General features: G+C 36.2%; 2 protein-coding genes across 5 annotated transcripts in view; one reads left to right on the top strand and one right to left on the bottom strand.

Annotated features, from left to right (window-relative positions):
- The window catches only part of LOC134854300 (huntingtin-interacting protein K-like), a 318,593-nt gene that overhangs the window by 131,321 nt on the left and 172,629 nt on the right, over nt 1-14,643 (bottom strand). The gene's annotated exons all lie outside the window — the stretch shown is intronic.
- LOC134854297 (cytosolic carboxypeptidase 1-like) overlaps nt 4,370-14,643 on the top strand; it is a 52,578-nt gene continuing 42,304 nt past the window's right edge. For all 3 annotated transcript variants that reach the window (XM_063870496.1, XM_063870495.1, XM_063870497.1), the window contains exons 1-4: nt 4,370-5,428; nt 5,708-5,838; nt 9,185-9,252; nt 10,295-10,499. In XM_063870496.1, the coding sequence (XP_063726566.1) occupies nt 5,391-5,428; nt 5,708-5,838; nt 9,185-9,252; nt 10,295-10,499 (442 nt within the window). In that variant the 5' untranslated portion in view covers nt 4,370-5,390. The remainder of the gene's footprint in view (nt 5,429-5,707; nt 5,839-9,184; nt 9,253-10,294; nt 10,500-14,643) is intronic.

The raw sequence follows: 14,643 nt of genomic DNA, 5'->3' as shown, positions 1-14,643 counted from the left end.
TAATGAGCACTTTTTTGAAGATATGTTTTTTGTCCTTGTAGTCACAGGCAAGCAATATATGGGTTGTCACATTTAAACTGAGCTTGGATGTGATTTTTAAAAACTTTATGTAAATTTGAAACATGGCGCAGTTCAGTTCTTAGCGCTGGCATATATTTTGCATCGAAAGCTATTTGTTTGGCTTTTAGAAGCTCATTTTTTTCGTATTTCTCGTTCAAACAAATGGGGTAAATGTGGACTCGACTTATGGGCAAAGGTTTGGTTCAAATACGCTTCAAAAATGCTCTATTTTACTTAAACAGTTCTAAGATCTTTTTCGTCATTTATTCTAATTTCATCAATAATTGGTGTTGCTGTAGTTTTTAGCCCCGAGGCAGCGACAAATCCATTAGAATTTTTAAAAAAAATGGTCTTCTGGTGGGAACAGGTAAAAACGTGTTAAAACATCACATGCCACATTTCATGTTTTAACCTGGTCCCACCAGAAAACCATTTTTTAAAAGAAAAATGGATTTGTCGCTGCCTCGGGGCTAATAACTACAGCAACACTTATTATTGAAGAAATAGAATCAATGATGAAAAAGATCTTAAAACTGCGCAAGGGAAGGACAGTGGGCTGAAGGTCAATTCGAGTCAGGTGCGTTTTCAGGAAAATACTCTATCCGGATCTCAACTGTGATAGTGTCCTCCTTATGGAGCCAGGGAGGGATTCTTTGGCGGGGAAGATGTCAGATGGTCTGAGGGACAGACTTCTGTGGGTGGTTCATCAGATTTGGCCTGCCTAACTCTATCTGTGTTGTGTGTACTTGCTTTTAAAATTTAAAAATTATTCATAGGAAACAACTTCACAACCTTCACAAAAATGTTTAAAGGCGTTAAAGTCTTAGTTTTGGCTAGAATAACGTCAATCTCGGGAGCGACTAAGTCAAGCAGCAAAGTGCGAATATTCCGTCGAGATTTGGGCTAATTCTGCTAAAACTGAAAGTTTTGAGGTCACATTGCGACGCCAGTAGATGGAGGTCCACGTTTCAAAGTTATTTTTTTAAATATAAATGTCCTATTGCGCTCATCTTCGTGCACCCTGTTATCAGGCGAAGAGAAGTTTTTCGAACTGTTTGCAGTTTGTTTTAAGTTGCTTTATTGGCTGCGTGGGTCCAGACGACTCTCATATTCCACAATTGGTCTTATCAAGGCTTTAAAAGTATCTAGTAAAGTTTCTTTGGACTGATCCGAGGAAGTGCCGGATATAACCCTCAAGATTGATATACTGCGCGCGGCTTGACTGCATGTTCATTTGCATTGTTAAGCGAAAATTGAGGGGCGGTTCGATGAAGGAACCAAGTATTTTGGGATTTATCTTGAGGGACAGTCTAGCGCTTTCATTTCTACATTCGTATCGGTGTTAAAATCGTTATACAAGAAGAGAAAAAGGCTGATCGAACTTTCAGAAGAAAATGCAAGGGACCTTGTGCTAAGAAGTTGTAAATCAATTTAGTGCTCGGGATCAGACAGCCTTGACACCCACTCAGGTAGTTTGACAACCACTTACTTAGGCTTTCCGGCACGCTGGTTCCTGATGCCATGAAGATCTAGGAGAGTGCAATGGCTGGCAATGTCCGAAGGTTTTGATAAATGAACTGTGGCCAGGACTGTCTTAATTGGAGGCCTTTGTTAGTTAACACCGTTGCTGAAAAAAAAGGAAAAATGAGAAAGTGATGTGATGGTTGAATGCATGGGACGAAAACTTTGTTGATGATCAGCTTTCGGTAGGAATATTGTTAGGATGGGGGGGATAAAACATTCTAAAATTTTGACAGCTTGGCCCAAAATCGAGACTGGATGGTACGACTCTGACGATTCGAGATCTTTGTTTGGTTTCGGCACCACTGTAGATTGTTTTCCGAACTTGAGGCTAATTTTAAGGGCTTTGCTCTTACCTGCTCTTTGAGCTTTGTCACTTGTGTGAGTTTTCAATTTAGTATGTTGAACCCTAAAAGCATTTTCAATGTCCAGAAGTTTTTGTCGAGAGTTTTTTGGTAAAACTAATTACGACAAAAAACAACCGCCGTGAAAGTTCTTGTTAAAACTATTTGGGTGGGTTCCTACCTGGCTGCCTTTAATGACAAAGAACACTCACCCAAATTTACTAAACATGTGTTGGTTAATTGTCTGGAGGCTTTGTTGCTTTTTTTTCTTTGTCTTCAAAAGTTTCGCTATGATCTCTGTTGAAAACATGTTAAACAGTTTCTTTGTTTCTTCATTGTGGCTTGGAACAAAGAAAGAAGCCAGCCATTTGGAATACGGTGAAGTGCTTTAGGACTCATAAGGTCTTGAAGCCTGTTCTGCGGCATTTATATCATGCTACAATGTTTTCTTAACTAAAAACTTAAGTTTCCTTGGTAAAACTTTCCTGTCTGCCTTTTTTAAAAATAAAACTAGCAGTTTTGCGAGGAGCAAACAGTATAACTGTTGCAATTGGAAAGATAGATTTAAATTGGGAGATGAGCATAGCTTTAAAAATGTGCCAGTAGAGTTTTAATAAAATGAAATACGAGGCCATGGAAAGATCTGGGGAGGATATTGACGTATTATTATCGTATAGGAGCCTTGTTTGATGCCGATCGTTTAGCGGGCTAAAAGTATATTCGATTTTTTTGGTTCCGACTCTGGCCCCACGTTGGTCATCGGGGATATTGGAGTACCACAGAAGGGCGTGGGAATTAGCGTCACCGGGAAGATACTGTTTTCATCAGATAAGTTTTTAATTTCATTGGAGCAACTTGAGCGGGGAGGGATAGATTAGGTAGAGATAGAGAGCCCATCGAGAGAGTAAAATTTTTCAAGTTAAAATTTTTTATTGAAAAATTGCGATGCGGATATGGTACTATCGCATTGTCGTCCGTAAAGTTCTTTGTGTGCGAGTGGAGCAGGTGAAGGGAACTTGGTTAGGGTTGATGCCGGTTGATGCAGCTTGAATTGAAGTGCTTATATATAAATATGTATATTGTTTGTTCATTTCCTTCGAGTAGCGAGTTTACATCGACAAAAAATTGTTTGTTGCTATCATCTTGCTCTTGGACGCTTTTTTGTAGTTTCTGGTTTCGCTTTTTGGATGAATTGAACCTTTGAATTGGTTGACTTTGAGTGATCGACGCGTTTCTTTTTATATTAAGTTAGCCGGTTAGTAGCATCTTGAATTGAATTTTGTCATCGCTGGAAGCCCGTTTAAAAGGTTTGCTGGGGTTTATTACGTGATCTTCTGATTACCGAGATGCATGTTATATATAACGCTGAGTAACGGTAGGAAAGGGTCTGGTTCAGCTAATGAAGTGTAGACTTTTTTCTGTTGTGCTACAACTATTATGTTGCGTGAGCGTAACGTTAGTATCCTGCCGGGTGCATTCTGTAGACTCGCAGATTTTTTCAAATTTTAATAATGGTGTTAATCAAAATTTCGGTTTCAAGTGTAAAGCTTAGTTTTAGTTTTTTTACCACAATCTTACCTAAGCTTCTTTAACATTGTCATAAGGCAATGAAGTTTGGCATGAACAGATTTTTTTTTCATATTTTACAACGTAACTTAACGCATTTTGCCGTAATAACACGTAAAACAAACATGAACATCGATATTTCGAAAACTGGGGAGTGGAAAAGAGTCGGTTTTTTTTTCAATAAACAGTTTTTTTAATCAATAAACAAGTCAGTTTGTTTGTTTTCCTTGTGTTCATCGGCTTTTCCAACTGTCTGTTGGCTATTTTTTTAAATTGGTTCCGCATGGGCTAAATTACCCGAAATTGAAATTCTATGTTATACCGTTTTGGGAACAATAAATAATCTGGAAGATGAATTTCACTTTCTTGTACGAAGTTAAAAAATATATCGACAACTGTCTTAAGTTTCAACGCTTTTTGAAGGTACAGCTTTCAATGGCGCATGGTGTAATAAGCTATCAAATTTTTTTTCGGGTTTTTTCGCCAGCATTTTAAATTTTTTTGCGTTAGAAAAATATGTAAGAATAATCATTTCTAAGGACACAAAAAATGCCTTAAAATGCAGGATTTATTGTTGAAATTTTTGCTGAACAGAATCCTTGAGGCTAGCAAAAAAAATGGCATTCGCAGCGAAAGAGAATTTTGTTCTCAACTCAAAATTGTGGGTTCAAATATAGTATAAGTAAGTTTGTCTCTTGTTTTACTTGTCTCACATTCAAGCGAAGCTCAATTTATATGATAACATCTATTGGGTATTCATAGTGGTACTAGCAACACCTGAACTGCTCCAATCTAAAATGTCAATCAGTTTCATTTGTCACTATTACAACTGCCATCAATCTAAGTCGCCTTCTGCTAATCCATTTCTTTTCAGGTAGTAATTAATGGTCCCCCTCCACCCACTATTCCTTTGCATTATCTACTCCCACGTCAATCCTGAGTAGAAAAATCACCCCCCCCCCCATATTCCTCCGACTCAGAATTCGCATTCGTGTCGTCCTTAACCACTCAAGAGAGTAGATACGGTTCTTGTGAGAATTAGTCTACCTAATGAATTCCCTGTTTGGGAGGCTTTCAAGAGGGGAACTATCGCATAAAGAAGAGATTTGGTAACGTGATTGGTTGTGTGCTGTATCTCTGCTTCTTTATCTTACGTTTTGCTGCTTATTATAATACTTTCCTTTGTGCAATCTTATTCATTCTCTCCCAACCCCCTTCAAAAATATTAATTCTCTCAATTTCTTTTCTCGCGCAGTGGTAGTAAGTAAGCGAGGTGTTGGGATGCAAAAAAGGAGATAATCTACCAGTTGTGTCTATTAGAGTCCTTTTATATTTCTCACTTTTTGTTCTTGACTGCTCGATTAAAACAACAGCCAACATACCAACCAAAAAACGCTTGTGAAATTTCATTTCAAGTCTTCAAGTATCCTTTCTCCACAACGAATAAAGACAAATGAAGTGACGGAAAAAGCTTTAATTAGTCTCTCTATAGACGCCAACACATTCCTTTGTTACATATCAGCTTGAAAGTGAAGAGAGTTTCCTGAAAGTGAAGATGGCAATTTATTGAGTAATATCCTGTGAAATATCATTCCATTTATGTTCTACAAAGAACATTTTATGTGCCTTAGTTATTTTTTTAACTTTTAGTTCACCTGTTGCCCAAATATTCTCTTCCCACTCAGAGAGGCGATGGCTGTGAACTAAGACTATTTCACACAGGTAGCTTACAATTGCATTTTGTTACTAATGAAATAATTATTACATCACAGCACAACTTTGACTCCGGAAAGACAGTAATTGAACGTATTACAGTCGGCTGCGTTTTGTTATTCCCCAGAGATTAAATCAGCCTACTTTGCCTACGGTGATATTTTGACCACATTTTACTTCGTTACAATGGGAAACAAAAAGATTGACAAGACGCTCATTTTCAAGTAAGAGATTTACCTATAAATAGTTTTTATATTTAAAACTTATAAATATGCGATTTTAGGTTTGATCTTGTCAACAACGATAAAATGATATTTTGTTTTCTCTGATATTGTTGAGACGAAGGAAAGTCTCAACCTGTGTCACTATACACTATACAACTTTTTTGCATTTTTTGTGACGTTTCTTCTCTAAGGTAATTATTCAACGAGAATGTAAAACATCTTGGAAAGCAAAAATTTTTAATATAATGAAAAAATAGTATTTACTTTGGGTGGTTTTAGTTCGAAGGTTGGAATGCATTTGGCTAACATGGAGAAGCTGAGTGGGAGTGTGAAGGCCACCAACACTGACGAAAACTTGGACCAGATCAGAGTGCTGGCTGCCAAAATACACCACCTCATTAGCACAAATGGTAAGTCGGGGGGGGGGGGGGGCTCTCTTAAGGTGTCAATTTGTGTGGTGTGAGCGAAGGTACTAAATAGTTTCATAAGTAATGTTTCGAAAAACAGTGGTTTTTAGCACTTTTTTCCAGCTTACCATGGTTGTTGACAATTATTACGCTTGCGATTAGCAAGCGTTATCAAACTGGAATATAAACTTTTTTTTTAGTTAACAACTAGGTTAACTAAATCAGTTGAATCACTTGGTGACTTCTTTTCACTTCTTTTCTCTTAACATCTTCCAGGTTGCTTCCCCTTGGCCTGGAGGTAAAGAAGTTGCCTCTGTTAACGAAGGTCAGGGGTTCGAGTCGTGGCCGGACTTCGTTGTTTCAGTATCAAGGAAATTTTAAAAAAATCCGAGAAAGATGAATTGTTGGTTTTTCGTTTGTTCGCTCAAGTTTTTTCGGCTAAATTACCACAACAGATTTTGCTTGTGCGGTAAACAACTTTGCTTGTAGTTACATGTGCAAGGGTTGTCCATTGTTGTTTAAGGTGGGACTTAATTTTGTTATTTAAAACCATGTTTTTTTCGGCTCAATTTGTGTCAGCTCAAAGATTGTCGGCTTTGTTTCTTTTCGTAATTTTTTTCCGGTTTTGCTGTTTTAAAATTCAAATCTCTGGTATGTTTGTCTGGAATGAACTTCTATCGAGTCAGATGAAAGTTTATATGACCTAGTTTTTTTCAAAATTTTTCATTTCGGCTTTCTATGATCTTTTATTGTTTGTGTTGTATCGCAAGTGATGCGAAGCTCCGCTTCGCCTCTGTATCATGAATTATCATCAAAAATGGGCGAGTATGGGTGCATTTTTAATAAATAATTTCTGTAATGAGCCTGATTCGTAAACGAATTTATTATAATATCGTTGAATTGGTAGCATCCTATCATAGCTTAAGACTGGCAAAGTATAAATTGTGGTGCTGGACTTGTGAATATTTATTTTTTAAAAATCAGATTTCGACGAGAAAAACCAATTATTCGCCTTTATTTGGTTTTTGGTGGTCTTGCATTTCTTTATATTTCTATATTTCTTTTTTCGCTAGGTTTAGAAAAAAAATTTCAAAAAATAAATATTTCGACCGTGAGTCGAAATGTTTCTGATTCCAAATTTCTTCGTAAGTAAATGGTCGGAGAAATAGCGTCATCTTTTCATCGCAATAGCATTACAGTATCTACAACTAAATACAACGATCTATACTTTAATGCAACTAAATTAACGTTTGAGAAAAAAGGTCTTCAAGTTGCTTAGAGTAGTTTGGCCGTCTATACTTTTTTGACGTCTATCGATTAATTACCCGAAACACTCGTGTGCTATAAAATCAATCAACTATATTTTTTCAAGGTTACCTTCTGCTACATGTTTAATTTTTTTTTTCAATATCTCTAAACAGCTCAATTTCGATTAGTCATTTCATGAATCTTCTATTCAGAGCTGTCAATTATTTTATCTCGGTATAATCTTCGATTGAAATTAAATATAACGACACTGATGTAGCCAACTACCCAACTACTTATAATTTTATACAACTAAATTAACGTATTAGGAAAATGCTCTACATGTTGCTTAGAGTGGCCGTCTATACTTTTTTGACGTCTATCGATTAATTACCCGAAACACTCGTGTGCTATAAAATCAATCAACTATATTTTTTCAAGGTTACCTTCTGCTACATGTTTAATTTTTTTTTTCAATATCTCTAAACAGCTCAATTTCGATTAGTCATTTCATGAATCTTCCATTCAGAGCTGTCAATTATTTTATCTCGGTATAATCTTCGATTGAAATTGAATATAACGACACTCATGTAGCCAACTACCCAACTACTTTAATTTTATACAACTAAATTAACGTATTAGGAAAATGCTCTACATGTTGCTTAGAGTGGCCGTCTATACTTTTTTTGACGTCTATCGATTAATTACCTGAAACACTCGTGTGCTATAAAATCAATCAACTATATTTTTTCAAGGTTACCTGCTACATGTTTAATTTTTTTTTTTCAATATCTCTAAACAGCTCAATTTCGATTAGTCATTTCATGAATCTTCTATTCAGAGCTGTCAATTATTTTATCTCGGTATAATCTTCGATTGAAATTAACTATAACGACACTGATGTAGCCAACTACCCAGCTACTTATAATTTTATACAACTAAATTAACGTATTAGGAAAATGCTCTGCATGTTGCTTAGAGTGGTCGTCTATACTTTTTTGACGTCCATCGATTAATTACCTGAAAAACTCGTGTGCTATAAGAGCAATCAACCCTATTTTGCGAGGTTACTTTCTGCTACGCTTTCAATTTTGTTTAGTTTGAATATCTCTAAACAGCTCAATTTCGATAAGTCATTTCATAACTCTTCTATTCAGAGCTGTCAATTATCTTATCTAGGTATAATCTTCTATGAAAATAAATATATCGACACTGATGTAGCCTAAAGAGTTTTATATAGATTATCTTAGGTAATCTACAAAAAAAAACGGCTGTTGTCTGCCGGCTTTTTAGCAGACAAATTGTTAGCATCAAAATTGAAAACATGCAGCAATAACGAAGATATATTTTGAGTGCATAATCATGATACGCGCATTACATCTATTGTTTTTGTGTCTATGGAGTTAGTGTAATTCATTTCCTCATTTTTGATGCAAACCCAGTTGCTAAGTGTTTCAAACTACGGTGACTGACTGGGTGAAGCTTATGACTGTGACGTGGAAACGAGGACTCGAATACCGTCTTACTTTCGTCTCCTACCCTAAATCAAATGTTGCACTTTTTGTTCCGACCATTGAAAATGGGGAGGAACTTTGTCTTCGGGTGTGTTTTAGTTTTTTTTTGTTTTCCACGCAAAATCAGACACCGCAAATAATCATCGGACTAAGTTGAGTTTTATATCAAATCGAAGCCATTTTAGTCGTAATTCGAAGGACATGAACAATTCCGGAAAATTATCCTAGAGCCGAGAAAAAACCGGTTAAAAATTTTTGCCTTTTCGTCTAATTTCAAGCCCTGAAAAACTTTGGAATGGAAAAGTTTCGCAAATTTCTGCCAAAAAAAATTTCACTTTTTTAATTGTCATTTTTTGAAGAAATCTGTTATCCAATATGCCAACTTTACTATGAATATCAGAAATACCTAAAATCTAGTCTGTCGTCTGATCTTTTCATCACACCACTCACAAAAAAGAAATTAATTTTTAAAAAATTTTGTAGGTTAAGAATATGGTGGGAACGTTCTGTGCTACTTGCACAGCAACCGGCATCCTTGTTGTATAGACGTCTAAGGCTGATGATGGTTGTGTAAATGTGTCTTGTTTCAGAGAAGTCCAAGCAGGACTGCATGACGAAAGCTGTCGGTGGAGTGGCAATCATCATACAAACACTTCAGGTGCACACATATCCCTTTTTATCATAACATAGCTTCCTTTTTAACCAAAACGTGACTGCTCAAGTCACCTCCAAGTCTCAAGTCACCTCAAAGAAGAAATAACAACGGGTTAGGCGAAAGTTTCAAATTAATAGCTGTTTAGTCCGCCAATTAAACCGCTCTCTACAATTGACACCAACAGAATCATATGCTGTTAAATAAGCTGTCATACGAATAGCGGACGCTATCTTAGCAATGAAACATTGCCGCAGTTTCGCCCAAGAACACTAACTGATAATGTTTCACAAATAGTTAGATGTTATCTTTTAGGGACAGTACTCTACTACCTTTCTGCGCACTTGTTAAATCGGAAGATCACGAATGAGAACTGCTCTTTCTTACCATCAAACATGAAATATAAGTTCACGCTTACGCAGGCAAACAAGCATTGAAGCTATTCTCGTAGTTTAATCACACAATTGTTGCCCTGCACTGAAAACAGCAATGTCCAGAAAAGGTTTTGGTTTTTGAAGAGTTGATGAACGTCCTGAGACTCTTATATAGGTCGTGATGATTTTTTTTCAGCAAGAGTCTTAAACTTTGTTCTCTCTCAAATATAACTTTTTCGCAGTTTGACTTTTGATTTCTTCTTAAGTTCAGTTCATTTCATTTCCTTTGTTAAAACTAAGGCAAACTCCAATATCGAACAGTAAAAGTGTAAATGTTCCGAAAAAGGCTTCTAGTTCGATTTTAGTTTTCAGATTTTCCAGCAGAATAAAAACTGCCGATTGATCCAGTTTTATCAAAATGAATTAATTTTTGATCAAAAAGTTAGTCATAAATTTGTCTTGAAATTCAATGGGCGTTAACGACTAATTTTTTTCTTCAAGTTCGAAAGTACGATTTTTCAACTTCGTATTTTTTTCTGTGTAGTTGCGTTCATTGACTCTTTTCCAAATGCCTGTTGACTATGTGTATGTTTGATCTGTTTTGAGTAAGCAGATTTGAAAGAGGGATCACTTAAACAAACGCAGATGAGAAATGTTGTGTGTTTCTGTTGTAGAACTGCACAGATCAGAATGTGTGTGAACAGCTAGTGAAAAGCGTGACTGAGTTGTCCCATAACATGAAAAGAGCGAAGGACTTGGTCGCTATGGGCATGATCCCGCCTGTGCTCTCATGTCTCACCAGGACTTTCAACAGCAACTCCAGTTCGCAGGCACTACTTGTGGCCATACATGAGTTACTGGCTAAATTGGGACCCAAAGGTAGCTTAACATACATGTAAAAGTGTGATCTCAAAGTGTGCTATTTTCAATGAAACTTTTCATAATTATCTAAGAGTAGAGTAGTTTTAATTGATACTTTTCCCGTAAAGTCTGGTGTTATGGGCTGCTCGTATCGGATCAGACTGGTTACACTGAAATATCGGTTTTCGACCATAGTCCAATTGTACTCTATACCATTCTACCCTATACTATTCTACCTATCAGGAACTATATACTAAGGAACATATTAGGAATTTATTTTTTGGAAATCGGAAGGAACTCGGTATTTAGAAAGCAGCAAGAATATACAATTGTCCAACTAAACTATAATTCAACTACAACTGAATTGAATGGTGTAGAATAGGTGAAATAACTTTTTAGCTCTTGCTCATTTAAGGAGGAATTTAAATCAGAACGCGTTTCTACGGACCGTATATTTTTCTTCCCGTACCTTGTTGCCCGTATACGGGAAGGGAGAAATTAGCTAGCGCGTTATTCACATCGATTGAACAGCTCTGAATTTTCATTCAAATCTTGAAAAAGCTGTTTGAATAGATCTCACACAATTTTTGGGAGTACCTGCAAAATTGTTACACATAGCTTGATAACGAGAATAAGACTGTGATTTACGAACATTCTTAACCATGACATTCATCCAAACGAAAGTTACTGTTCAAAACCGACTTTGGGTTAGGAAGTGAAAAGTATTCAAGAGTTGATAAAATTCAAGTTCCAAACTTTTAGTCAATGTCTTAGATGCTTACACAACGAAGCGTAGTGAGTTTTGACCTAATGGTTATACTCATAGAGTAATTTTAGATAAGGTACACCGTCTGCTCGTCACGCTTTCGGCCGCTTTCATCTTATTTTCGGCCGGATAGATTCGTGCAACTTCTTAGTCTAATACCAATCTTAATCTTACTCTTATATCTCCTAGTCTCAATAGATCTAATGTACACCGGTTTATGCGAGTTAGTTTCCAGAATGTGAACAACTGTATTCTAAGCTTAATTCAAATTGTTCTGGTGCTGAAACTACAAGTAGTTTCAGCACTTTTAAGTAAGTGGGTTGTTAGTTTGATGGAGTATGATTGGTTAGTATTCAATATTTTAGAGATGAAATATCAGAATAATATCCAATAATAAATTCTAGTTTAGATCTGGTTCCACCGATCCGGGTTTTACAGATTTAAGTTCTTCAGTGTTCTACTGTAGTGGAGGATGGACGATGGTGTCTTTCTTTAGAAGTTGCAAGCATATTCTTTTTTCGTTTAGGAAGAAGGATTGTTATCACAATCGTTTCGGGAGATCGTATCATGATTTCTGATTGGTTGTGATGAGTGTTGATTTGGTTGATTATAGAATAGCAATGTTCCAATCTCGTTCGGAAGTGGCATGTAGTTTGACTTTGGGTGAATTGCCTGGTGACTTGGATCTGTACGTATACTTGAACATCGAGATGGCCATTGTTCTGTTGCAATGGGTTTCCTTTGCTGCGATGCCAAGTCGTTTTTAAAATCCTTTGTGTAGTGACTGTAGGCAGCATGTAGGGTGTGTTTTGCCATTCCGTAGTTGAAGTGTGATTGGGTTGTCAAGTTCCTTGCTGCTCGTCTTTGGGCGGTATGTAATCTATATACTGCATTGTATTATTTACAGATACAAATCTTTGTTAATTTTGTTTTTAGTTATTATCTTGTATTAGTTTTTATCGCAAAAGCGTTTTTGTTTAGTTCGGTTATTTGTAAGAGCTACTCACCCTTGAGTAACTCTCGTCAAAAATAGAGTGTGTGTCACAAAGCGTGGGTGTAGCACGGTGGGTTAGGCCGGCTATAGAGCATGCTCAGGACGTCCTCTCTGGTGGGTTAGGCCAGGAGTGGAGTATAAGTTCATGCTCTTTTTTGAAGGGTCCTTTTTGTGTTCAACTTTTCGTGCCTTTTTTTATTACTGTTTTTTTTCTTTTTGGTCTTGGTTGTGTCCTTTTCTTCAAAATTCAAATAGTTTGTTTTGGGTTTGTCTGTCGACTTTTTTGTGTTTTGTTCTTTTGTGTTCAGACTTGAAAGTAGTCTTCAAAAGAACAATTTATGCAGTTATTAAGCTGGTTTTAATCCGGTTTGTGTATCGTGGGTTTTCTTTTCTTAGTCATGCTGTTAGGTTGTGGTTTGTGGTGTTTAGTAAGCTGCGTTGGTTAGTTTGGATTATTATATAATTCCTTTCCAACCGGGTTAAAGGAAAGTTTGAAATGTGTTAAAATTGGTTAGAGTTGTTATCAATGAAAGTTAAAACTTAAATTCATTATTTTAAACAATTCTTCGTGGGCGAGCTGTGCGATTGTGGATAGGATTGTGGGCGAGTGAATATTTAAAACTATAAAGAAGCGTATTTGAAAAGGTTAGTACTGCTTTAATTTTATAGGCGACTTTTATGAAGTTACTACTTTGAAATTTTTAATTTTACGGCTTTATTTGGGGGGTCGAAATTATCAATTTGATTTCATTTTAAGAATATTAATGCATATGGGGAAATAATTTTATATATCAATTTATTGCTGTTTTGGGGGTAAATTTTACTGCTTCATTTATTGTAATTGGTTAATCTAAATTTATGATTCTAGAAAAAAGTTTTGTTTTTTGTTTCGTTTTTTTTTTGTAGATGATTGATGATCGTGCCTGTGAAGACAAGAGAAAAAGAGGAAACATTTATAAAAAATGGTTAGTTTTTGTTCTAATTTGTTAGTATAATTTATTTAATTCATATTACCTTATTCGTCTGTGAAGAATCCATGGGGAAAAACGTCGTGTAATATTTCTGATGTTAGAAATTTAGCTATCAAACGAATGATGTATTTAGTTTGGAGAAGTGGCCAAAGCAACTCGAGTGCTTTATGATTTTGTGCTCTTCAGTGCTAGGTGAGAGTTTATAAGGTGTATTTTAGATGAGGTTATAAAGTTTATGGTTATATCTGGTGTTATGGATGAATTCTAGGATCGGGATTTCAACGGGCTGTAGGAATTCGTGTGGGACGATTAGTGGGCGGGATTCGTCTACGTTGAAGGTTTTGGTTAAGGGACAGAATACATACATCTGGGTGATGGGATCATAATTGCGGAGGATGCCTTGTAGGTTAGTATCTTTAATACAATAAGTGAAGTTAAGAAAGAATGGTGCGCTATATTTGGAGTTAATGTATTGATATCTGTGGTGAATTTGTCGTGCTGGTGTATTATGAGTGTAATGATGTTGGATGAACTTATAGTAAGTATAAGTGTGTGTCTGTTTAGTTCGTAACATGATGTCGTGTGAACAGTGCAAATCACGTTCTTTGGGTGTGAGGAAATGAAAGGTTAGTGAGAAGTTGTTAAGTTTGTTCAAATATGAATCATAGGCTTGAATATCACGAAGTTCTACTGAAATGACGTGGTCGTATTTTTTTAATCTAAAGTATTAAGGGTGAAAACGTATGGTGTTTTAATGAACAATTTTTCTGTTAGTTGTGGGTTAGCAAATTTATCGTAGTTCAGAAAGGTGTCTTCGTTTGGTCTTATGATGTGATGGTCGTAGTGATCGATGGAGTTTTCGTTAGTTTTTGGTGCGGTGAATCTGATAAGTGTTGGTTATATCCGATTTGTGTAATTTTTTTTTGGAGTGAGTGCTGTTGTTAAACGGTAGAGTTGATTGCTGCATTGTTTGTTATCATTTGGGGTGTTATTTAATGGTAGTGATAGTGGATTAGTGAAGTGATAAAATGATGTCCATGAAAGTGTTGGGTATAATACGTGCTCATTAACATAATTAGGGTGTTCGTCATTAGGGTCTGAATGAACGTAGGTGTATTGGGGGGAAAAAGGGTAAACATATTTTAAGAAAATCTTTGGTGTTAGTGTGGAGTGGGTGATTAACAAATGTTGTGGCTGTTCCTGGGTGAGACGGAAATGGAGTATTGGGGAATTTTCTTTTGAAGGTTCGATAGGCTCGGTTTGTATAAGATGAGGATGGATTTGACGAGGGAGTTGGGTTTGGCGAAGGGGTGTAATTTAAAGAGGGAGTTGGGGTTGATGGGTTTGATGATATTATGGATTGTGAAAGTTGGTGAATGGTTAGTGTCTGAGAGTGCTGTAATTTTTGCTGAAGTGTGATAAAATTGTCAA

Source organism: Symsagittifera roscoffensis, chromosome 9 (genome assembly GCF_963678635.1).
Source record: "Symsagittifera roscoffensis chromosome 9, txSymRosc1.1, whole genome shotgun sequence".
Lineage (NCBI taxonomy): Eukaryota > Metazoa > Xenacoelomorpha > Acoela > Convolutidae > Symsagittifera > Symsagittifera roscoffensis.
This window is presented reverse-complemented; position numbering and strand designations above follow the sequence as displayed.